The sequence below is a fragment of the Podarcis raffonei genome, chromosome 5 (genome assembly GCF_027172205.1).
Source record: "Podarcis raffonei isolate rPodRaf1 chromosome 5, rPodRaf1.pri, whole genome shotgun sequence".
Classification (NCBI taxonomy): domain Eukaryota; kingdom Metazoa; phylum Chordata; class Lepidosauria; order Squamata; family Lacertidae; genus Podarcis; species Podarcis raffonei.
In genome coordinates, this window is record NC_070606.1 from 15,391,045 (window position 1) to 15,415,374 (window position 24,330).

A 24,330-nucleotide genomic window follows, 5' to 3' on the forward strand; every position below is an offset into this window, starting at 1 on the left:
GAATTTGACTCGCATCGTCTCAAACCACTTATCCCTTCTAGCCAAAATCCTGCTCTTTTAGACAAATACTTGCACGGCTTGGTACCTCCTGCTATAAAAGTGTGGGGGGGGGTGTCACTGTGGGAGGCAGAAACAATATTTCACCTATAACAGACCCCGAACCTCAGGTAACCTCCTAACACCAATATCCCTATTTGTAATGAGTAAATAATGAGCAACACCGCTTGCTTTTTAAACTTGGAAAAAGAGGGCCTGTTTTGGTTTATGAAGATCATTTCCCATGCTGCATTGTAAAGGACAGACTCTCACAAACTTGCCTTTGTCTGAGAAAGGGTGAATATAGATGACCAGCTTAATTACAACATGATCATATTTTCTACCATGTGATGGGCTGAACATATGTATTCTTACAAACATTATTTGATGGACTGCCCTGCGTTCTAATGGTGTAGTAAAGGTTAGTGATGTTTGTTTGGTCTTCTGCCTTAGTGATCATGACTGGAGAAGGGACAGAATTTTACGACTAGAGTCGCTTAAGAAATGGCCCGCCGTTCCTGTTTTTCCCTCGTATTTTTTTAGATTTCACAATACCAAGTGTTTTTATACTTTGAATGATTTAAATACTTGCTGTTTGTGGTTCCCCCACCCCACCCCAATCCACTTACATTTTAGGTGTGTTTCAATGGGTTTGGGGGCGGGTATTTTTCCTTACCAAGAACCTGTACTCTTGTTTCTCATGTTAGATGTCACGCCTTGTAACGAGGGTCCTGTGTGTGTTTATCTATGGTTAATCTTGATTATTCAAGTGAACTGGGGGTGTCCCTCACTTAAAAACAAACCAACAAACCACCAGCAGTAGTTCATATCGCCATGAAATTGAATAGTTTACCTGGCACCGTCATTACTCTCTTTTAGGGGCTGGATTATGTCTGCTTTTTCTCTCAGGCTTCTAAAGATATTTGATTGATTTCTATAATCTCATTGGATCCCTGTTTTAAGTTTGCTTCCTAAACTTGAACCAAGTCAGACCATTGGTTCATTTGGCTTAGCAATGTCTACCCCATAGGCAACCTTCAGATGTTTTGGACTACAGTTCCCATCATCCCTGACCACTGGTCCTGTTAGCAAGGGATCATGGGAGTTGTAGGCCAAAACATCTGGAGGACCAAAGGTTGCCTATGCATGGTCTACCCTGACCAGGATTTTAGGCAGGGGACAATTCCCATCCCTACCAAGAGATATCAGGGATTGAATCCAGTATGTGCCCATAGACTCGCAACTGTCCATGGAGGCGCAGGTCAACTCTGTGTCCTGGGCAACTATCTACCAGCTCCATCTGGTCCACAGGCTGAGACCCTACCTGCCTGTAGACTGTCTCGCCAGAGTGGTGCATGCTCTAGTTATCTCCCGCTTGGACTACTGCAATGCGCTCTACATGGGGCTACCTTTGAAGGTGACTCGGAAACTGCAATTAATCCAGAATGCGGCAGCTGGACTGGTGACTGGGAGTGGCCAGTGGGACCATATAACACTGATCCTGAAAGACCTACATTGGCTCCCAGTATGTTTCCAAGCACAATTCAGAGTGTTGGTGCTGACCTTTAAAGCCTTAAACGGCCTTGGCCCAGTATCCCTAAAGAAGCGTCTCCACCCTTCGCTCAGCCCAGACACTGAGGTCCAGCTCCGAGGGCCTTCTGGTGGTTCCCTTTGTGCGAGAAGTGAGGTTACAGGTACCAGGCAGAGGGCCTTCTCGGTAGTGGCGCCCTCCCTGTGGAATGCCCTCCCATCAGATGTCAAGGAAATAAACTACCTGACTTTTAGAAGACATCTGAAGGCAACCCTGTTTAGGGAAGTTTTTAATGTTTGATGTTTTCTCGTGTTTTTAATATTATGTTGGGAGCTGTCCTGAGTGGCTGGGGAAGCCTAGCCAGATGGGCGGGGTATTATTATTATTATTATTATTATTATTATTATTATTATTATTATTATTATATTCTGCATGCAGAGCAGATGCTCTACCACTGATGGTCCTCGCTTCCACAAAACTGCATTACAGTAGGGGACCCAATCCACTGCTTTACATTTTGGAGCTGCTGTGGGTTAAACCACAGAGCTTGCCGATCAGAAGGTTGGCGGTTCAAATCCCCGTGATGGGGTGAGCTCCTGTTGCTCGGTCCCTGCTCCTGCCAATCTAGCAGTTCGAAAGCACATAAAAATGTGCAAGTAGGTAAATAGGCACCACTCTGGCAGGAAGGTAAACGGTGTTTCCGTGCGCTGCTCTGGTTCGCCAGAAGCAGCTTAGTCATGCTGGCCACATGACCCGGAAGCTGTACGCTGGCTCCCTCGACCAATAAAGCGAGATGAGCGCCGCAACCCCAGAGTTGGCCACAACTGGACCTAATGGTCTGGGGTCCCTTTACCTTTACCTTTAGGTATGCAGTGGTGTCACGTTGTGCTAGATTCACTCACATACTGTCTCCATTCTGTCTGTTTACAACTCACAACTTCATCCCGGCATTGTCAAGCTCATCTTCCTCCTCTCCCTTCTTTTCTTTTCTTTACCTCCGCTCTCCCTTGTGTTCCTGATATTTTTAGTTTGTAAGTCTGGAAGCAGGGCCTGTACCTTGTTTTAATATTATGTTCAGTGCCTGCTGCCAGCACTGTGCTAAATGTAAGAAGAGTAAGAGTCCTGCTGGATAAAAGGCCTTTTGAGTTCAGCATCCTGTTTTCCCCAGTGGCCAACCAGGTGCCTCTGGGAAGCAGGATGAGAATTTTTAACCCTTGCGAGCCACCTTGGGAGAGAGTACTTGTCTGAAAAGCAGAATGAAAATACAGTGGTACCTCAGGTTACATACACTTCAGGTTACATACGCTTCAGGTTACAGACTCCGCTAACCCAGAAATAGTGCTTCAGGTTAAGAACTTTGCTTCAGGATGAGAACAGAAATCGTGCTCTGGCGGTGCGGCGGCCCCATTAGCTAAAGTGGTGCTTCAGGTTAAGAACAGTTTCAGGTTGAGTACGGACCTCCGGAATGAATTAAGTACTTAACCCGAGGTACCACTGTATAACATTGATTATTATCTAACACAGAGTTAGTGTTGTCCACTCATTCATTCATACATGGATAGATGGACTGTTTGTACACAACAAACGGAAACAATATGTGTGGATAGTATAGATACAGCACCATTTCTCTATGTGTTTTGCCGGCTCTCCAATCCATAGTCTGAGCCTAGGTACATAGAGTTGGTTGGTGCATAGACTCTGTTCACACATTCAGGTGAATGTGTATAGGGCAGGGGTCAAAGAGCACAATTTCTCTAACTTGCTCCATCTCTTCATTTGCACATAGCCAAATAATAATAATAGTAATAAGAGTAATAATAATAATAATAATTTATTTTTTGTACCCCACCCATCTGGCTGGGTTTCCCCAGCCACTCTGGGCAGCTTCCAACAAAGATTAAAAATACATTAAAATGTCATAATAATAATAATAATAATAATAATAATAATAATAATAATAATAATAATTTATTATTTGTACCCCGCCCATCTGGCTGGGTTTCCCCAGCCACTCTGGGTGGCTTCCAACAAAGATGAAAAATACACTAAAATGTCACACATTAAAAACTTCCCTGTGAATGAGTGAATAGACCTAGAGTTGTGCAATATTCTGTTAAAGTTACTTTAAAATGAGGGGAGGCATTCCGATATGGATAGAGTTAACTCTTTATCTCGTAACCTGCTTGTAACTAGCCCAGGTTTTCCTCAGCTGCTATGTTTAGAACTCTTACGAGAATCTCCACAGTAACTAAATTGGCTGTAATATGGAAGTATAGGTATAAAGGTAAAGGACCCCTGGAAGGTTAAGTCCAGTCAAAGGCGACTATGGCGTTGCAGTGCTTCTCTCGCTTTCCGGCCGGAGGAGCCGGCGTTTGTCCACAGACAGCTTTCCGGGTCATGTGGCCAGCATGACTAAGCCGCTTCTGGCATAACGGGACACCATGACAGAAACTAGAGTGCACAGAAATGCCATTTACCTTCCCGCCACAGCAGTACCTATTTATCTACTTGCACTAGTGTGCTTTCAAACTGCTAGGTTGGCAGGAACTGGGACAGAGCAATGGGAGCTCACCTCAGTCTTGCGGATTCGAACTGCCAACCTTCTGATCAGCAAGCCCAAGAGGTTCAGTGGTTTAGACCACAGCACCACCCGCTCCCTGGGAGGCCAGCATTGGGCAGGCTTGGGGTAGCTCTGGCATTTATGTCTATGGTAAGCTTCAACAAGTGTTAATAAGTGTATACAGTGGTACCTTGGTTTAAGAACAGCTTAGTTTATGAACAACTTGGATTAAGAATGCTGCAAACCTGGAAGTAGGTGTTTTGGTTTGTGAACTTTGCCTTGGAAGCAGAACATGTTTCACTTCCTGTCGAGTGTGTTCCATTTGTAAATTGAGTCCCCTGCTGCTATGGGAAAGCATGCCTTGGTTTAAGAACAGACTTCCGGAATGGATGAAGTTCATAAATCAAGGTACCAGTGTAATATGGGGTTGATTGGGCTGGTCCCCACATAGTTGACGATTGTCCTGTGTGAAAATGCTTGCAAGGAGCTGGTCTAGTGCTTGAAAAGACTCCAAGGATTAAAGATTGTTCCTTTTGTTTTACTCAGAGGCTAGCCTATAGTTGAACCCCTTTGCAAGCTGTAAGGATGGGGTGCATGCGAATACTCATAGCAACATTTGTCTCATTGGTCAGATTGCGATTTCACCCTTGGATTTCACCAGAATCTGTGAAGTAGCTGGGTAAGGGAAGACGTTGATGTTCTTGTAAACTAAGGCACGAGATGTGGGAGAGGAGGGACCGGCAAGGGCTGAGAAAGTGAGATAAACCATTGCCTTCTGAAAAATAGCTGCTGAGACCTCAGGCTACAGAATGAATGGACAGGTCACTGAAAAAGCCCATATGCACCCATATGCTCACATCCTATGCGGTTTTGGACGATTTTTTGTTCCATCAGTTTCTCCTTTACCCTCACGCACAGTTGTTATGAAAAGAAAGAACTTTTTATTTGAAAGATTAATTTGTTTGGGTTTTTTTTTAAAAAAGTGGTTTTACACTTGTTATTTTGCATTAAGGTCTTGCTGCTTAAGCATCTAGAAACTGAAATTTAGTAGAAGATTCAGTCAAGAAAGACTGCAATATTTCAAAACGAAAATCAGCCTGTGCTCATCATGAGCATTTTACGGTCAAAATCCCAATGTTTGATCTGGCCGCAGAACTCAGAACATGGCTATTTTCATAGAAACAATTTATTCAGAAACACAAGAAGCTCAGTTTGGCTTCTCTCCCCCCCCCCCCCCGAAGAGCAGTGCTTTTAGGCCTTGTGGTTATCAGGACAAATGTAAAATAAAATGAAATCAAAATGTATCCTGATTCAGAAGCATTTCCAATGTTCTCCCAAGAAGTCTCTGGTTTTATAGAGACCCTGGAGCATGGTGTTAAAAGTACCAGGGAGAAGACTCTAGTGATAAAGATCAGGGTGGCCAGGCTGCAGTCCAGAGATTGATGCCATACCTTTACATTCCCGCATGCAATGAGAGATTTCTCTTACCCATTTTCCATCCGGTTCTTTCCCCCAGCTAACTGCTTGGAACACCAGGGACCCTACTTGCTATAGCAGCCAGGGGAGAAGGCAGATGAAAAGCAGGAGGGAATGGAGAACAGAATCCTCTGCTGTGCTGAGCCTCTGAGAATATAAAGGAATGGTTGCCACCCAATCAAAGATAGCTTGGTTAATTAACTGTATGACTTTAAGCCAACTTATTTATTAACATTTGCATTTATTTTGCACTGATTTCTATATGGGTAAAAACAATAATTCTGAAGCAAGAAGCGTACTTTGCTTTTAGAAGCTTGTATGCACATGATCTAGGGACGCGGGTGGAGCTGTGGGTTAAACCACAGAGCCTAGGACTTGCCGATCAGAAGGTCGGAAGTTCGAATCCCCGCAACGGGGTGAGCTCCCATTGCTTGGTCCCTGCTCCTGCCAACCTAGCAGTTCGAAAGCACGTCAAAGTGCAAGTAGATAAATAGGTACCGCTCCGGCGGGAAGGTAAACGGCGTTTCCATGTGCTGCTCTGATTCGCCAGAAGCGGCTTAGTCATGCTGGCCACATGACCCGGAAGCTGTACGCCAGCTTCCTCGGCCAATAAAGTGAGATGAGCTCCGCAACCCCAGAGTCGGTCACGACTCGACCTAACAGTCAGGGGTCCCTTTACCTTTATGCACATGATCTACAAGGCAACACAGCCTTGGAAGAGGCTTTCTCACCTGTGTGAGAAAAAAGGTTGGATGCCGTTTAAGATGGTGTTTGTTTTTAAAAACCACCCACTAAATCAGAGAATCCTTTTTAGGATAGTAAACGATTGGGGGGAGGGGGACATTCCTTCCAAACAACAAATTAATGTTTAAAGGCTGCACATCCATCTCTGGATTTGCAACTAGGCTACTTGAGGTAAGAAGCAAAAGCTCAGATCGTATTTGCCCTCAGAATAAAAGAAAAGGCTTGGTTTTGAAAGTTTTTCCTTAGAAACACCTCAAAATAGCCGATAAGATTTGCTTTCGTTTGTTTCTTTTCCTTGTAGCTGAAACGTCTGTCTTTACGAATTGTACCTGGTGTTAGAGATGAATAGCTGTTTGAGGAGAAGGAAAAAGGGAAGGAAACGCAGTAGTTTCTTTTTTTGTGTTCAGATGCAAAACCCCATGTTATTACTGTCAGGAGAGCCAGTCTGGCTGACCAAACATGGTGACAGGCCACACAGCTTCTTTCAAGCTCACTTCCGTTGGGTTCTCATCCTGAGCTGCTGAAGAATTCTCGGCAAGGCATGATAAAAAGACCTAGGCAAGGCTCATGGAAATGCTGCCGAAATAGAAAAGAAATCTAGTTATTTTTTCTTGTTTGATTGAATATTTACCTAAATACAAGCCAGGAATGTGATGATACAATACTAAATGGCCAATGCATGGACATGGCTATAGTATTTATATTATATATTGAATTTATATACCACCCTATACCCAGGGGGTCTCAGGGCAGTTCACAGAATAAAATCAAGACATAAAACCACAAAATACCTAATAAAAATAAAAACAACAGCCCAATAGCCCCCCCAAAAAAACCACATTTTAAAAGGGCATAAGATGTAAATCGGATCAACCAAAGGCCTGGTTAAAAAGGAACGTTTTTGCCTGGTGCCTAAAGGTGTATAATGAAGGTGCCAGGCAAACTTCCCTGGGGACAGCATTCCACAGATGGGGAGCCACTACAGAGAAGGCCCCGTTCTCATGTTCCCACCCTCCAGACCTTTCAAGGAGGAGGTACACAAAGGAGGGCCTCAGAAGATGATCTCAGGGTCCAGGTAGGTTCATATGGAAAGAGGCAGTCCTTAAGGTATGGCGGTTCTGAGTATTCCATATTTTGTGCATTGAAGCTACTGGAAAAGCACATCCACTCTTTTGCCTTTGGAAGTGCTAAATAAATTGACTGGAAGGAAGGACACCTCTCAGCAACATTGATTAGGCCAGATGACTCCAGTGCTGTGTCATCAGATGTCTCCCTCGCTGCTTCAGAAAAGAGGCATCCATTTGGATTCTCCCTCAGGAGGCCTCTCAGCAATCCCCAAAGCAGGATAAATGGAGAATATATTCCTAATCTAGATGAGATAGCAATAGCCTCAGCAGTAGGGAGGCAAGGCTTCAATGGTACCCTGGACAGCACCTTTCCAGGGCTCAGAGCAGAGCGCAGATATTGTTTCAGCAGTTGTTGTCCTAAGAGAGAGGCTTAAATAGGAATTGCAACTCTTTCCCAGTGTTTAGCTCTGCCTTCTGTAATGGTAGCCTCTTCATTTAAACACCCCAGCCTGCTTGGGCAGCCATTGATTCTGACAGAAAAGGGGAAGCTATGATTTTGGTAGAGCATCTGAGCTGGAATCCTTAACTCAGTGATGGGCAACTGAACCTCCTTGGGCCAGAGAGGTTCTGGTTCAATGGACTTCCATTTGCTTCTGTTGCAGTACGTGTATCGGGACTTAAGGCGATTCCTTCTCCCACTCTGAATCCCTAGCCTAAGTCCCCAAAGAAGAGGAGCCTGACTCCACGGTCATGACAGAGATCTAGATTTTTGTATATCTAGGAGAGTATAGGCCCAGCTTACCTGAAGGAACATCTCCACCCCCATCATTCAGCCCAGACATTGAGATCTAGCACCAAAGACCTTCTTGTGGTTCCCTCGTTGTGGGAAGTGAAGCTACAGGGAACCAGGCAGAGGGCCTTCTCTGTAGTAGCACCCACCCTGTGGAACACCCTCCCTTCAGATGTCAAGGAGATGAGTAACTACAGTATATAACTTTTAGAAGACATCTGAAGGCAGCCCTGTATAGGGAAGCTTTCTAATGTGTAATGTTTTATCATGTTTTCATATACATTGGAGGCCACCCAGAGTGGCTGGGGTAACCCAATCAGATGGGCAGGATACAAATAATAGAATTATTATTTTATTATTATTTATTTCACATGCTTTGGATTATCAGCGTAGGAAAGATCCCACAAATCATTCCCAAGCTACCCATAGTGCTTTTCCCCCTGGGTGTATGCAGGAGTACGCATACCCCTGAACATTTTGTGAATCTAAGTTTGGCCTCATTGAGGGGCAGTATTTAAATATGAATAGGGAAATCAGAGTACCACTAAACATTTTTTTTCAGCAAAAAAAGCACTGGCTAGCTACATATGCAAATCCTCCCCATGTAACATTCCAGGCATGGGAGTTACCGTATTTTTCCGTGTATAAGACAATGCTTTTTTATTATTAAAAAGTGTTTAAGATTGGGGGTCATCTTATACACTGATAGTGCAGAAGGGGGAGGTGCTATTGGTGGCAGCCGTGAGCAAGAGATTGTCAGCAGCGATTGGGTGGGCGATTGTTGGCTGGAGCAAGGCCTGCTGATGATTGGCTGTGGTGGCGGCAATTGGGCAGGTGATTGGTGGCTGCGGCAAGGCCTGCCGGCGATTGGCTGCTGCTGCACCAATTGGGTAGGCAATTGGCAGCTGCTGGCGGCGAGCGGGCAGACGATTGGTGGCTTTGGCGAGGCATGCGATTGGCAGTGGCGGTCAGGCAGGTGAGCGATTGTGGGCAACCCCCTCAAAAAAACTCAACTCTGGGCAATCCCCCCCCCCATTTCCTTAATTTGGGGTTCCAAAAAATAGGGGTCGTCTTATATATGGGGGCGTGTTATACATGGAAAAATATGGTACTTGCAGGTCCTCTTCCCATCCCGTTTTATTAATATGTGTCATGGAAGCGGTGTTGATAGAATGATAGACGGAGCACTTTCAAGGATATTGAGGAGCAGCCATGGTTTGGAAGACAGGGTGTGAGCCAATGGGATTGAGAAAAGCAGAGGATGTCGATTCTTGCCAAAGAACCCCCTAAGCTGGAGTCGAAGTGTTTCTCTTCCTCCCCCCACTCCATTGCCCTGGAACAGTCTCAGGCCCACACGGGAACACTCCTGGCTGATCCATCTGGTTCTACGAGGGAGAAAAGTTCATTTCAGACCCAGCTTGATGTTCCCAGGTGGCAGTTTAACACTAACATCTCAATCTGTATGCGACTTTTCAATCAGGCACAGAGTAACAAAAAAAGCAAGAACCATTAACATTCGGAGTTGCGTGCCAGCAGTAATGAGAGGAAATGCAAAGCCTGGAAATTAAGAACGCACACTCAGAGGTGTGGGGAAGGACAGGGAGGGAAACGGCGGAGGAGGGATGTTGCTACATTTAGGCCAGGATCCAACGTTTGGATTAATGGTGCCATTACCCAAGAAAAGGCTGCAGATAATGCTCATTCTTAAAAATGTCTTTGCTGGCAATTAAGTGGCTGCAGTTATTGATTATTATTGATTTTATGTCCCCCCAATTTGCATAATCTGTTAAAGATGAATGATTCATGGTGTGTTTATGATAGGGATGGGCAAAGTTTTCTGGGGGGGAAATGACAAGGCAAGAGACAGTGTGTGATATCCAGACCTACCAAGGCCAAGAGCTTAAACAAAATTGAAGTGGAATCATTCAAGGTTTCTTGAAGGGGTGGGCATTAGGGAAGATTCTGCCAGCCTCCTGGCAGCTCAGTAAACAAGCATGGCTCAACTTCTTTCTCTTCCCTACTATGTGATCCACCATATGTTGAATTCCCTGTGCACATAAGAAAAATGTGTGCAACCCTTATGTGGATTTGAGAGATCCACCAGTCTGCTGGGTTTTGTCTGCTTGAGTACAGCACAGAAATACAGGCTAGTGTGCACATGGAAAGGCTTTATTGGCTGAGGGAGCCGGCGTACAGCTTCTGGGTCATGTGGCCAGCATGACAAAGCCACTTCTGGCGAACCAGAGCAGCGCACGGAAACACCGTTTACCTTCCCGCTGGAGCGGTACCTATTTATCTACTTGCACTTTGACGTGCTTTCGAACTGCTAGGTTGGCAGGAGCAGGGACCGAGCAACGGGCGCTCACCCCATCGCAGGGATTCGACCCGCCGACCTTCTGATCAGCAAGTCCTAGGCTCTGTGGTTTAACCCACAGCGCCACCCGCGTCCCATGGAAAGGACAAACAACTGTAAATTTTTTAAAAGTCCACTTGTCACCAAAATGGGCCTAATCCTTTTCTGGCTGAAGCTTGCATGCATTTTAAAGGGGGAAGCATCACACTGGCTACCCTTATTTTAAAAAGGTAAAGGTTTGTGCTGTGTTGCGGAAAGGAACCAGAATCCGGCACAGGGTTAGAATATATGGTTTGAATGACAAGAGCAGTGAATGGTTTTGACAGCAGAGTTTTGCAAAGAGGTGCTGGGTTTGAGCTGTGATGATGGCAACTTAAAGAGAAGCCTATTGTAGTTTCAAAGGTGGTAGACGACCAGAATATGGACAATAGTTTTGGTCAAGGGGATGCAGAGGGAGGGACGGAGGGACTTTTGCCATGCTGCACAAAGAGAACTAACACAATGGCAATAGAATGAATATCAAGAACAAGAGAGAGGGAAGAAAAGGTGAAACCAGTTCTTAAATATGAATTTTTATTGGCATTTTGCTACATTTTTTGAGACAGAACAGCATCCCATGCTTATCTGTTACTCTGGGGTGTGTGGATCAAGTTAGTTCATACTGGAATTGGCATAGAACAAATTCCTCAAGCATCTCTACTACCATGAAGCAAAACTTTATTATATTTTCCATTGGTGAATCTCATTTGTTTGTTTTTTTGATGGAGTTACAAGCTTGGTGGATCAGGGGAATGCTGTGGATATAGTGCATCTTGATTGCAGTAAGACTTTTGACAAAGTCACCCATGTTATTCTTGTGTCAAATCTGGTAAAATGTGGGCTGGATGAGGTAACTGTTAGGTGGATTTGTTGTTAGTTGACTGACCAAACACAAATAGTGCTCATTCATTGTTCCTCAGCATCCTGGGAAAAAGTGACAAGTGGGGTGCTGCAGGGTTCTGTCCTGGGTCTGTTGTTGTTCAACGTCTTTATCAGGCTTCCTCAACCTTGGTCCTCCAGATGTTTTTGGCCTACAACTCCCATGATCCCTAGCTAGCAGGACCAGTGGTCAGGGATGGTGGGAATTGTAGTCATTGTCTGGATGGGGGGCTTTTATCCATTTCTGCAGTCACACAGTCAGTCCATCAGTAAGTGGACTGGGTTCCACACAGTCTCAAAAACAAATTAACCTAAAAAGCCTCAAAAGCAAAAACGCAGAATAAATAGCAAAAACAAAAGCACCAAACTTAATAATATATAATAATAATAATAATTTATTATTTATACCCCGCCCATCTGGCTGGGCTTCCCCAGCCACTCTGGGTGGTTTCCAAAAAAATATTAAAATACTGTAATACATCAGACATTAAAAGCTTCCCTAAACAGGGCTGCCTTGATCCATTCCGGAAGCCCGTTTGACTTCTGATATGTTTGAAAACCAAGGTGCAGCTTCTGATTGGTGCAGGCACCCCGGAAAGAATAGCCGACAGTCGAAAAATGTTAAAAAAACTGGAGCACTTATTTCTGGGTTTTTGGCATTTGGGAACCAAGGTGTTTGAGAAGCAAGGTACTACTGTAATAATAGCCTCCTTTCCCCAACCCATCCAGCCCTCTGATTCCCTAAACCAGGCACCCCCAACCTGCAGCCCTCCAGATGTTTTGGCCTACAACTCCCATGATCCCTAGCTAGCAGGACCAGTGGTCAGGGATGGTGGGAACTGTAGTCTCAAAACATCTGAAGGGCCGAGGTTGAGGAAGCCTGGTCTTTATAAACAACATGGATGAAGGAATTGAGTGGATGCTCATCAAATTTGCAAGTGACTGGGAGGGGTAGATAATGTTGCAGAAGACAGAATCAGAATTCAAAATGACCTTAACAGATTGGAGAACTGGGCCCAAACTAACAAAATGAATTTCCATAAAATGTAAGGTTCTGCACTTAGGGAGGAAGAACCAGATGCACAAATTTAAGATGGGAGACACCTGGGGCTTACTAGCAGTACCTGTGAAAAGGATATAGGGATCTTAGTGGGAAACAAGGACCTGTTTATATCTGTCATCCAGCATGACAGAAGGCCTAGTTTGGTGGTCTGTTAAAAAAAAAGGCACCAAGAAACTTCAGGTTGCTGAAAAGGTCTCATGTCATCTCCAGGTTGAACATGAAACCTATCCTATAGCTCTTTTTTATTTTTTTAGACAGTCCCAACATATTTTAGGCAAATTATACACTTGTAATAGATTGTGAATAATGACACCTCAGTTTCCCAAACTACTTGAAGAAAAGTACAAGTGTTTTGCTGGCTGCCCATCCGAAATTTTATTATTTCTATAACAAAATTTTCACCCTACCTTTGATCAAGGGCCAGCCTATCATTGCCTGATGGAAAGGCAGCGGAGGAAGTCCCAACAACCTCTGCAATTGTACACAGCATTCCAAGTGTGGTGTGACACCGTGATGGTGCTGGCAGAAATCTCAATGGCTAAAGTACTAAGAAATGGGAGCAGATTTCCATCTTACTCCTCCCCCATCTTCTTAACATTTAAATCTCTGTTGGCAAGAAGACTAGAAATTTCTCTATCGAAATTTCAGAGAAACCAAGATTTTCCTGGGATGACCAGTTGATATTCCAGCAAAAATTTGGCATGTTAATGGCCCACCTGGCATTTTCAGTGGTCGAGTGCTAGTCGAACATTTGCCTGATCAAACAGGAATGTGCTGATTACAAGAGCCAGCGATATTCTCCCCCCCCCCAGTTTGTTATTGCTCCATACTCCTCTTCCAGGTTCCTTCACTCTTTAAGCCTTTGAGAGGTGTGAAATATCTTCCCTTCCACACCTTGATAAATACTAGAAGGGGGAAAAGGATGGGATGGGTTGATCTTTTCCTGAAAACCTGACAAGGAAGATCAGTCTTGAATAGCTTCAAAATGCTAGGACAAATAGCTTTTGGTCTCTTAACCCTCCGCAGCTTTGCAAAGTAAGACTTGGTCCTGCTCTTTCCCATTGCTGGGGCTTTAGCCAGCCTTTCAGACTGAAATCCTCTCGCTGGTGTCTGGGCAGATGGGAAATCCAGGGTCTCTGGACTCGATTGGCCTAATGCTACAGCAGTTTAAGCAGTCTGTTTTACCAGAGATTATAGTTTCACTTACACAGAGCACCTGAAAAATGCTGTGGTTTAGAAGGGATTAGAGCAGGGGGGGGGGATTCAATGCTTTTTTAAAAAAGAAATAAAGCAAGCAAGGAAGGAAGGAGCTGTGGAAACTGGTGTGCCCGAGGGCTGTGCAAACAAGGTTGGCCTTTAGACGCAGCACAAGGCATTTCTCTTTCACACTCATGTTGCTGCCATTTCCCAGTGGTCTACCTCCCCCCTCCCCAAAGTCAACTTCTTGCCTTTCAGCCAGCATTAAAGGTAAAGGTAAAGGGACCCCTGACCATTAGGTCCAGTCGTGACCAACTCTGGGGTTGTGGTGCTCATCTCGCTTTACTGGCCGAGGGAGCCGAAGTACAGCTTCCGGGTCATGTGGCCAGCATGACTAAGCCGCTTCTGGCAAACTAGAGCAGCGCACGGAAATGCCGTTTACCTTCCCACCAGAGCGGTACCTATTTATCTACTTGCACTTTGACGTGCTTTCGAACTGCTAGGTTGGCAGGAGCAGGGACTGAGCAACGGGAGCTCACCCCGTCGCGGGGATTCGAACCGCCGACCTTCTGATTGGCAAGTCCTAGGCTCTGTGGTTTAACCCACAGCACCACCCGCATCCCTTCAGCCAGCATGGTATGGTCTAAATGCAGCCCTGTCTAAAACTGAGCAAAGGTGCATCGGGGAGCCAAAACCTAAGCACGTGTTTTTGGAAGTTCAACACAAGTTGCTTCCTGCTCTGGATCGCTCCTTACTCTTTTCCACCTGAACTCAAACCTCTGCCCAATGCAACTGGTTGAATCCCAGTGGACTGGGGTGTCATACCCTCCAACATTTCTCTGATAAATGTCCTATTCCATCATCATCATAATAATAATATTTCCACCCCACCCACATGACTGCGTTGCCCCAGCCACTCTGGGCAGCTCCCAGCATATATAAAACATAATAAAACATTAAACACTAGAAAACTTCTTTCTGTACAGTGCTGCCTTCAGATATCTTCTAAAAGATGTATCTCCTTGGTTCGGGGGTCACATAACTCCATGCCCTCCAACATTTATCCAATGAAAATAGGGACAGCCTAAGGAAAGGTGGGACATTCTGAGATCAAATCAGAAATTGGGGTGGTTTCTGTAAATTCTGGACTGTCCTTGGAAAATAGGGACATTTGGAGGGTCTGGGCTGTGTTGCTAGAGACATCCCTTCAGTTTTTGTTTGTTTGTTTAATAAAGCCATGCACAAACTGGACACTGAAGTGAACAAGATAACAAAAGTGTTTGGAAAGCATGCGACAAAGGGTGAAGACTGTGTGCTAAAAGATTAGGGTGGAAATAATGGTTTTCCAAAAAAAAAAGAAAAACCACCCTCACCAAGGGTCCCTTTTGTAAGAAAAAGAGCAGATGTTTATCAGAGCTTTTTAAAGGCCCTCTGTACCCTATGATTAAGTCATACTAGTTTTAACTCAGTTCTTTGTTTTGTGTCCTTTTAGCATCTCTTTAGCCTTATCTTTGAGATGATCTTTTTAAATGAAGGCTGTGATTTGTGGGTTCTCTTATCCTTGAAGATGTACCACTGAAAGAAAGTCGTGCCAGAGCTTTGGTTGGAGGAAAGAGCTGGTCTCTACTGAATGTTTCCCATAAAAAATTTAGGCAGTCTATTACTATTTCTTTCACTCAGAATCCCTGCAGTTGGGTAGGCTTCCTCCTGCCCAGAGTAGACACATGTGTCTAGTGGTATTGCAGTAAAGCCAGCAAGGAGAAGGAGCAGTAATACTTAATTCTGGACTTAATTCTGCTCCTAATGGGACAATTCCTTCTGGAAATAAACAAAAGCTTGCCTGCAGCTGTTTCTGAAGATGGGCCTTGTGTGCCGATGAGAAAAACAAATGAATGGATAGTTCATCTTCAGGATAAAAGTCTCACCCAACGTATTTTAAACTTATTTTCCATACCAGAGCAATCTTGGCAAGTTTCCTCGAGCCTCAACTTTGGCTTCAATCTGGTTTTGCTCAAAACCATCTCTTAAATAACTTGTTTCTTCTTTCATTGGTTTAGCCTACAAAGCAGGAACTTTGCCACTTCAGAATTTGTTGCTAGAGACATCTTTCTTGGCTGGGCTTCAGATTTTTTTCGGACACATGCTGCAAATCACTTTATGTGTACTGTATTAAAAACAAAACCAGCGAGTCCTGTGACTCCACTAATATGCTTAGTTACACCTGAATGCTCTAGCTGGCCCATGTGAGCTTCTACCCTATCAGTCCATGACTGTGGATGGACATTCTAATCCACATTAGCAATTCTGAATGTAGCTGAACAGAGTACAAAACTCTGATCTTCTGTATCTGTGAACATGTCATCACCTTTCTTCCTGACCCACGCAAGTTAGTCTTAAAAATAAGGCATCCTCCATGCACCCTCATAGGGTTTTGTTTCTGCTTTTTTAATGGAAATAATTTCTTCCATAGCTTCAGGTGGATGCATGCATCCACAAAAGAACTGGGAACAATAACAACTCACAACCCAAAAAGTTGTCACTTGCAACTGTCAACTCTGTGCCTGCATCATTATTGTGCTTATGTATTTTTGTTTCTATGTATTCCCAAGGAAGCTACTGCAACAATCCTGTGATCATTAAATTTCTTCTCTGCATCTCTGACTGAGCAAAAAAACCCTCTGTCCTAGCAGCTGTAGGGGAACAGTGGTTTTCATTTACTTAAAACTCATTTCCCCTTCAATAGATGGCCTTAGCATCTTATGAGCTGATTTTAAATCACAGAAATGCAAACTGTAGAGGAGAAATTGAATGGCTCATGCTGGGCAGCTTCTACATGCCTGGACCAAATGTAGAAATGCCCTAATACTGAGCAGAAGAACTGCAGCAACCATGTTTCCTGAAAGAACCAAAGATTTGGGTGAAGTTCTCCTTGTTACAGTGCAACTAACTAAAGAGAGGCAAACATTACAAGCTTAAGAATTCTTCTCTCCCTTGGATTAAAATCTGAGCCGGGGAAGAATTGGTGGATCAGATCTCTCCTGTTTAATGTAATGGAGCTATGTCGGGGTGAGGGGTGAGCACATCTCCTGCAAAACACTCCTGGGAGTGGGAGGCTCTCCAGCACATCCACTTTTTGAGCTCAGTTAGTTTGGAGGACGCAGGTGGCGCTGTGGGTAAAACCTCAGCGCCTAGGACTTGCCGATCGCATGGTCGGCGGTTTGAATCCCCGCGGCGGGGTGCGCTCCCGTCGTTCGGTCCCAGCGCCTGCCAGTTCGAAAGCACCCCCGGGTGCAAGTAGATAAATAGGGACCGCTTACCAGTGGGAAGGTAAACGGCGTTCCGTGTGCTGCGCTGGCTCGCCAGATGCAGCTTCGTCACGCTGGCCACGTGACCCGGAAGTGTCTGCGGACAGCGCCGGCTCCCGGCCTATAGAGTGAGATGAGCTCACAACCCTAGAGTCTGGCAAGACTGGCCCGTACGGGCAGGGGTACCTTTACCTTTGCTAGTTTGGAGGTGAGGGGGAAATTGGCTCCGACTGGTCCGGCAATTTCTCAAGCTGCTCTTTTAGTTTGTACAGGGGCAGATAAAAAGGCTCCAATCCTCAGAGAGTTTTATTCCTGATAGTTTCCAAGTTAATCTTTTGAAAGCTCCCCCATCTCTGTCAAGAACACTTGCTGTTATAGTTGTTACGTATTTCATTATTAGCGTTTGTGTTGTTATGGGGGCAATCGTACAAAAGCAAAGCTGCAAATAAAGGAAGCTGGATTACATGGGGCTGAATTCCCAGGGGCTGCATAGCATAGAATCATAATAATATTATTATAATTTATTATTTATACCCCGCCCATCTGGCTGAGTTTCCCCAGCCACTCTGGGCAGCTCCCAATTGAGTGTCGGAAACAATACAGCATTAAGTATTAAAAACTTCCCTAAACAGGGCTGCCTTCAGATGTCTTCTAAACGTCAAATAGTTGTTTATTTCTTTGACATCTGATGGGAGGGTGTTCCACAGGGCGGGCGCCACTACTGAGAAGGCCCTCTGTCTGGTTCCCTGTAACCTCACTTCTTGCAATGAGGGAACCGCCAGAAGGCTCTCGGCACTGGATCTCAGTGTCCGGGCTGAACGATGGGGGTAGAGATGCTCATACAACTGTAGAGTTGGAAGGGAGCACAACGGTCATCTAGTTCAACCCGCTGTAATGCAGGAATCTTCTGCCCAACATGGGGCTCAAACCTAGGACCCTTAGATTAAGAGTCCCATGCTCGATCAACTGAGCTAACCTCTATAATTAAAGACTTGTTAGCTTTGCAAATTATATTACAATCCATACCTATTAATCCTTGCATAAAGCTGTGGAATTGAGACTTGGGTTGCAATGCTAGGTACGTTTACCTGGCACAAAATCACTTTGAATTCAGTGCAACTTCCTTGCATAGGATAGGGCTGCATGGTTGCCCAATTCTGTCCCTGCCCCTATTGAACTGAATCAGATTTACTTCTAGGTTAGCATGCATACATGCTAACCCATGCATACAAGGGACGCGGGTGGCGCGGTGGGTTAAACCACTGAGCCCCTTGAGCTTGCCGATCAGAAGGTTGGCGGTTCGAATCCCCATGACAGGGTGAGCTCCCGTTGCTCGGTCCCTGCTCCTGCCAACCTAGCAGTTCGAAAGCACGTCAAAGTGCAAGTAGATAAATAGGTACAACTCCGGCGGGAAGGTAAACGACGTTTCTGTGTACTGCTCTGGTTTGTCAGAAGCAGCTTAGTCATGCTGGCCACATGACCTGGAAGCTGTACGCCGGCTCCCTCGACCAATAAAGCGAGATGAGCGCCGCAACCCCAGAGTTGGTCACGACTGGACCTAATGGTCAGGGGTCCCTTTACCTTTACCTAGCATGCATACAATTCTAGCTGCATCACTGAATAAAGCGCATAGGGTTTGGTTTGTTTGTTTTGAACACCACAGGCGCCGTTGTAACTTCTGTTAAGGACGGTACAGATGCCTTTGTAGATGTAAGAAGAATGTTTATCTGCCAAACAACCTGCTACACCCAAATGCCACCTAGTTAGCTCGCAGCTGAGGTGCACTCTGTGAACTAGGAGCTTCCTTCCTTACAGTTCACACCCTGAGCTACTGTACTGAAATTGACTCTCCCTGCTTTTTCTCCTTGCTAGGTCGTGACATGGCAAGCACAACCTTGCCCGGCTACCCACCCCATGTTCCACCAACCGGACAGGGCAGCTACCCAACCTCAACTCTTGCAGGAATGGTGCCTGGTAAGTTCTTCTTGCTTTGACACATTTGCAACTGTTTCAGTTAGATAGAAGAACAGTCTATTGCTTTTATTTTCAAATTTGTCATATTTGGGCAAGGTGCTTGAGGGTTTGTTCGTCAACCAGCTCAGAGTTTTCTTGGATGATACTGAAAACAGTTGGGAAATTTCAATTGGTAGAAAACATGGCAGCTGCTGCAAATGTTCTGAGTGGAGCCAGTAAGTCAAATCATTATTTCTCCAACCTTTTCAGGCTTGATTCTACTTTTTGGCCTCTAAATGACCTGAGACCAGAATATCTCAGGAACCGCATCCTGCGCCGAATGAGTCTGCTACGCTAAGACACTTTTCTCTCTGCTCTTGGATGTATAACAGATGGGCACAAAAATTTGGGCCTTTTCAGTGATGGTACCCAAAATTTGGAACAGCCTTCCAAGAGAGGTCTGCTTGGCCCTATCAATTATATTCTGGTGGGCAGCCAAGTTAGATCTGTCTCTTAGTGATTTTGACTTTTGTTTTCAGGAGTGGCAGTCCTTAAAGTATTGGGGTCCTGGGCTGCATCAGCATTATAGGTCAAAACCAGCACTTGAATTGGGCCAGGAACTAATTAGTAGGGTGGCGCTGTGGGTTAAACCACAGAACCTAGGACTTGCCTATCAGCAGGTCGGTGGTTCGAATCCCTGTGATGGGGTGAGCTCCCGTTGCTCGGTCCCTGCTCCTGCCAACCTAGCAGTTTGAAAGCAAAGTGCAAGTAGATAAATAGGTACCACTCTGGTGGGAAGGTAAACGGCGTTTCCGTGCGCTGCTCTGGTTCGCCAGAAGCGGCTAAGTCATGCTGGCCATATGGCCCGGAAGCTGTACACCGGCTCCCTCGGCCAATAAAGCGAGATGAGTGCCGCAACCCCAGAGTCGGTCACGACTGGACCCTAACGGTCAGGGGTCCCTTTACCTTATAGTCAAGCCAGCATTGGTTTCATGTGCTCAGACAGTCTAGACTCAGTCAGCAACCTGGCCATTGCATTCTGCACCAACAGTAATTCTGTATGAGAACTACTTTTTATCTAATCACCTGATGGGTCTCAGCGTGAGCCTAAGGCATACAGAGAGCTTGCACGTTTTATCGCAAATAATCAACATACCTTGCATCTCCTTTCAGTGAATCAGAGTTCATGAATTTATTTTTTAAACGGCCAGCTCCCCTTTTTGCATTCGCAGGGAACAAAACTGCAACACGGAAAGGATTAATATGTGTGCCAGTTAGACGTATAGCTATGTGCACACACTTCCAAACACTATTGCATTGCTGGCCAAGCTAGATTGCTACTAATAGCTCAGAATCGTTGGCTGATGGGAGCTAATGATTGGGAGGTAGATGGCAATCTCAGTGTGCTTGAACAGGATAATGGCCTCCTCTCCACCCTGCAAACTAAAGGGAGGAGACTGGGGTAAGAATACCTCTGATGACTAAGTGTTGGCTGAAGGAACTTTGAAGGTTCAGGGCTTTCTCTGGGGATCTGGTATTGGGTAGTAGATCTGCTGCTCATCGGAGTGCTTGCTGCTGTTTCCCTCCACTGTTTTTTTGCCTGTGTGTGTGTTTGTGTGTGTGTGTGTGTGTGTTTGTGTGTGTGTGTATAAGCTCTCTCACCCAAAGGAAACCACATCTGTAGAGTGATTGAGTGATGCCCTGGAACATCCCACTGTTTAGGGAAGTGGGGAACACACAACAAAACACAGGCGCATCCCGGCATTATTGCTGGCAGGAGAGCATCTTGTGGGCATGTACATGGATCAAAACTGAAACAGCTTGGAAATACTGAGGAGCTGCCAGTCCTGAATACGAAACCTACGTGTTTTGCATTAAGCATTCACGTTGGCTTGAACAAAGTGAGGATTTATTTTTTTAAAAGGATATTTATTAAGATTTTCAATTTTTTATACAAACAAAAAGCAAACAAAAAGATTAAAAAAGACATATAGTTCATAATACAATCTTTTCAGTAACATATTTCTCTGACCTCCTCATACCTCCCCTTCTTGTATTCCCTTTCAAATTATTTGTTCAGCAAATCCTTAACTTAAAGCATTACAGCTTATAATAGCACCTTATTCTCTATCCAAACCCTTTTTTTCTTCCATGTTCCTTTATATCATTACAGCTAGAAACCACTCAATTTCAATCCAACATCATTCAACATTCCTTAATTTTACAATATTTCTGTAAATAGTCCTTAAATTTTTTCCAATCTTCTTCTGCCGACTCTTCTCCCTGGTCACGGATTCTGCTCGTCATTTCTGCCAATCCCATACAGTCAATCAGTTTCATCTGCCATTCTTCCAGAGTGGGTAGATCTTGCGTCTTCCAATACTTTGCGATGAGTATTCTTGCTGCTGTTGTAGTATACATAAAAAAAGTTCTCTCCTTCTTTGGCACCACTTGGCCGGCCATGCCCAAGAGAAAGGCCTCTGGTTTCTTCAAGAAGGTATATTTAAATACCTTTTTCAATTCATTATATATCATTTCCCAGAAAGCCTTAATCCTAGGGCACGTCCACCAAAGGTGAAAGAATGTACCTTCATTCTCCTTACATTTCCAACATTTATTATCGGGCAAATGATAGATTTTTGCAAGCTTGACTGGGGTCATGTACCACCTGTATATCATTTTCATAATATTCTCTCTTAAGGCATTACATGCCGTAAATTTAATCCCGGTGGTCCACAACTGTTCCCATGGGAAACAGTTTAAATCATGGGAAAGCAGCAAACCATCAACAGGTTGGATGGCAACTTGTCTAGATGCTGATTATTATTATTATTTTTACTGAAAGAGATTCTTAAGGTACATGTGAAGAAGAGGAGTCTTTTAAATGATAATAATTTATTATTTATACCCCACCCATCTGGCTGGGTTTCCCCAACCACTCTGAGCAGCTTCCAACAGAATATTAAAAGCACGAGAAAACATCAAACATTAAAAACTTCCCTAAACAGGGTTGCCTTCAGATGTCCTCTAAAAGTCAGATAGCTGTTTATTTCCTTGACATCTGATGGGAGGGCAGGCACCACTACTGAGAAGGCCCTCTGCCTGGTTCCCTGCAATCTCACTTCTCGCAGGGAGGGAACCGCCAGAAGGCCCTCAGTGCTGGACTTCAGTGTCCGGGCTGAACGGTGTGGGTGGAGACGCTCCTTCAGGTATACAGGACTGAGGTCATTTAGGGCTTTAAAAGTCAGCACCAACATTTTGAATTGTGCTCTGAAACATACTGGAAGCCAATGTTATATGGTCTCGGCGGCCACTCTCAGTCGCCAGTCTAGCTGCCGCATTCTGGATTAATTGCAGTTTCCGGGTCACCTCCAAAGGTAGCCCCACGTAGAGCGCATTGCAGTAGTCCAAGTGGGAGATAACTAGAGCATGAACCACTCTGGCGAGACTTTAGGGGTATTAAATTTTGAGGAGATACTTGGGGAAAGTCCTTCCTTCTGAATGACTGGCACCTGGGTGGCACTCCCCGTCTCCAGGAGATAAATTTCTATTTCTGACATTTACCCTCAGTTGCTATCGCTGTCCTAGAGATATTATGTAAGCCTGTTTCTGGAGCGGGGAGAAGCCACCCAGGCCTGGTTCCCCAGTTCCACTGAGGAACGGGGACACATTGACCAGCAAAGTCCTATGAAGCTAGTGAAAGGGATAGCTCCTGCTGCTTGAAAATGGAGTAAGAAGATGCTTTAGACTCTCAGACTCATAGTATTGTAGGAAGGGACCCTGATGATCATCTGATCAGACCATTGAACCATCTAGCTCATCATTTTTCTACACTGTCTGGCAGCAGGTCTCCTGGATTTCAGAGACACTTCTCTCCCCTGCTTAGCTGGAGATGCTGAGTTTTTAAGCAGGGAACGTCTGCATGCAAAACAGATGATGCTTTGCCACTTGAATGACAGCCCTTCCTGGCGATCTGGGGTGGCAGTTCCTCAGGGCAGGCCTGTAATGTCCAGGGACCCTTTTCCTCCGTAGACTCAAAAGCCTGGCCTCCGCTTGCCTTTTGACTCCTTGGCAACGTTTACAGAACATCCTAGGCTTTGGCAGAAAAGCTTTGGGACCAGCCGAGAGAGCAGGTCACAGCCAGGGTCTGCTGTAAAGGGAGCAGTTAAACAGAATCCAGTGCTGATGAGGAAATTACATGTGTTTCATTAGTGATCGGGGAAGGAGATAGCTCAGTTCCTCTTGGTCACAGTTGAGCTCAAAAGCTCATTATCCTGCAGCACGTTTCCTTTCACTCCTCGTCAATAAACACCTTTCACACTCACTGCTTCTCCCTCCCTGGATCCCCTTGACTGCTCTGGAGAGAGAGAAAGAGAGAGAGAGATGCTCTTTCTCCTCTACTTAACCTGCACTTCAGATTCACTGTAAACAGTTTAGGGTGACAATACAGATGGGAGAAGGGGGAGCAGCTGAGACTTCTTTTTACAGACACAGATAGGGCTTTGTGAAGAAACTCCTCTCGGACTTGGACAAGTCCCTGCACATGCTTTCCTTGCAGGAGTGGGGGAAGAAATTCTGCACAATTTTCCTTCACTTGCAAAGCCGCCCAATTTGCGCTCCCTGAAACGATGCGTAAGCCGAAACACAAAATTTGCACATTCGAAATTTGCACTTCTACGAATTTTGTGATGCAATTATCCAACAGGAAAAAAATGTACCATATTTTTCGCTCTATTAAGACGCACCAGACCACAAGACACACCTAGTTTTTGGAGGAGGAATACAAGAAAAAAAATATTCTGAATCCCAGAAGCCAGAACAGCAAGAGGGATCGCTCCTCAGTGAAATCAGCAATCCCTCTTGCTGTTCTGGCTTCCTGCATTTGCTCCATAAGACGCACACACATTTCCCCTTACTTTTTAGGAGGGAAAAAGTGAGTCTTATAGAGCAAAAAATATGGTATATTAGAATCATAGAAATGTAAACTTGGACGGGACCCTGAGGGTCATGTAACCAACCCCCTAGAGGAAAGTGGGCAAAAAAAAATGCACGTATTAGTGAAAACAATATACAAAATGCATAACTTTAGGGGGAACTGTTTGCATAAATGTGTCTACAAGGAGAAATGTGCACTGTGAAAGGCTGGTTTTGAAACAACAACGACACTCCACAAATTAATTCAGAAATGTGGTGAACAGTACTTAAGACTGGGAAAATGAGAGAAATCAAAACTAATGAATTCATCCATCCCTAGGTGAGATTGAGCTTTCCTAGAAAATACAACATACCATATTTTTTGCTCTATAAGACTCACTTTTTCCTTCCTAAAAAGTAAGG

At 44.8% G+C, this 24,330-nt stretch overlaps 1 protein-coding gene across 24 annotated transcripts in view; it reads left to right on the forward strand.

The window, feature by feature from the left end:
• PAX2 (paired box 2) overlaps positions 1-24,330 on the forward strand; it is a 154,000-nt gene that overhangs the window by 119,416 nt on the left and 10,254 nt on the right. For all 24 annotated transcript variants that reach the window (XM_053387947.1, XM_053387963.1, XM_053387939.1 and 21 more), the window contains one exon: positions 18,913-19,014. In XM_053387947.1, the coding sequence (XP_053243922.1) occupies positions 18,913-19,014 (102 nt within the window). The remainder of the gene's footprint in view (positions 1-18,912; positions 19,015-24,330) is intronic.